General features: G+C 50.4%; 1 protein-coding gene across 1 annotated transcript in view; it reads left to right on the forward strand.

Annotated features, from left to right (window-relative positions):
• The first annotated feature begins 288 nt into the window (after window positions 1–288).
• Window positions 289–1,414, forward strand: part of nkx6.2 (NK6 homeobox 2) — a 3,072-nt gene continuing 1,946 nt past the window's right edge. The window contains exon 1 of the mRNA XM_014000134.1: window positions 289–1,255. Within this exon, the coding sequence (XP_013855588.1) occupies window positions 838–1,255 (418 nt within the window). The 5' untranslated portion in view covers window positions 289–837. The remainder of the gene's footprint in view (window positions 1,256–1,414) is intronic.

Consider the following 1,414-nt stretch of genomic DNA (forward strand, 5'->3'; position numbering starts at 1 on the left):
TAAAACTGAGATTAAATTTAGGATTTAAATTGGGATTAAATTTGGGATTGAAGTTATGATTGATGTTGGGATTAAATTTAGGATTAAAGTTAGGATTAATGCTTCAAATATTGGATTCTGATCTCTTCCAGATTGAAACTTTAGGATGGTTTCACATCTACAGATTATTTAAACATCTACAGATTATTTAAACATCTACAGATTATTTAAACATCTACAGATTATTTAAACATCTACAGATTATTTAAACATCTACAGNTGACTCGATTTTTGTCTCCTTAAATTAGTTAATCTAAAAGTTTAATAATTGATTGTTGTAACGAACAGAAGTCTTCATGAGGAAAAACTTTGAGTTTGAGCTCAAAGTTCCGCTGCGGTTCTGGTTCCGTCTCGCTGCTGTTTGGACCTTCAGCAGGAGCGGCAGAAAACCCGTGAAACATCCCGTTTCCGGCAGGCCGTGAAGGCAGCACCGGACCAACCGGGGGCTCCGCCTCCTCCAATCAGAGCGCAGCCTCGCTCGGCCTCGGCCAATGGGAGGCGAGTGCGTGCAGGTGGCTGCCTTGGTTATCAGCGGCTCCAGCGTCGAACCCGGTCCATTCTTAATGGTTCCGATGAAAGTGAGTGAAGAACCGGACCAGAACCAGGACTCTGSCCGCCTGTCGTGCCCTGCAGCCCGGACACGGTTCGGTGTTTTTCTCGGTGTTTCACCTCCAGGAGGAGAAGTTTCCAGAGTTTTCTCCTCTTTCAGGATTTTAGTTTCTTTTATTAAAAAGTGTTTTTTTTTTTTAATCATCTCTTCATGTTTCGGTTCTGAGGAGGTTCGGCTCCGGGTCACCCATGTTAGCGGTCGGGCCGATGGAGACGAACCGGCAGAGCGCGTTCGTTCTGGGCAGCACGCCGCTGGCCGCGCTGCACAACATGACCGAGATGAAGACGTCTCTGTTCCCCTACGCGCTGCAGCAGAGCCCGGGGGCCGGCTTCAAGGCGCCCCCGCTGGCCGGCCTGGGCGCGCAGCTGGCCGGGGGCACCCCGCACGGGATCAGCGACATCCTGGGGAGACCCCTGACCGCCGCGGGCCAGCTGCTGTCCGGCTTCCCCCGGATCAACGGCCTGGCCACCGCGGCGGGGATGTACTTCAGCCCGGCCGTGTCCCGGTACCCGAAGCCGCTGGCCGAGCTGCCGGGCCGGGCGCCCATCTTCTGGCCCGGAGTGATGCAGGGTTCCCCGTGGAGGGACCCGAGGCTCCCCTGCCAGGGTGAGTCCTGCCCCGGGCCCGGTCCGGGTTAAACCTAAACAGAGATTTAATTTAATTTAATTTAATTTAATTTAAATAAATTAAAACCATAATCCTGGAAGGAAACTGTAAAAATATAAAGTCCTGAATTAATTTAATTATTGTCGCTAAATATTATTT

This window comes from Austrofundulus limnaeus, unplaced genomic scaffold (assembly GCF_001266775.1).
Source record: "Austrofundulus limnaeus strain Quisiro unplaced genomic scaffold, Austrofundulus_limnaeus-1.0 Scaffold2730, whole genome shotgun sequence".
Classification (NCBI taxonomy): Eukaryota; Metazoa; Chordata; class Actinopteri; order Cyprinodontiformes; family Rivulidae; genus Austrofundulus; species Austrofundulus limnaeus.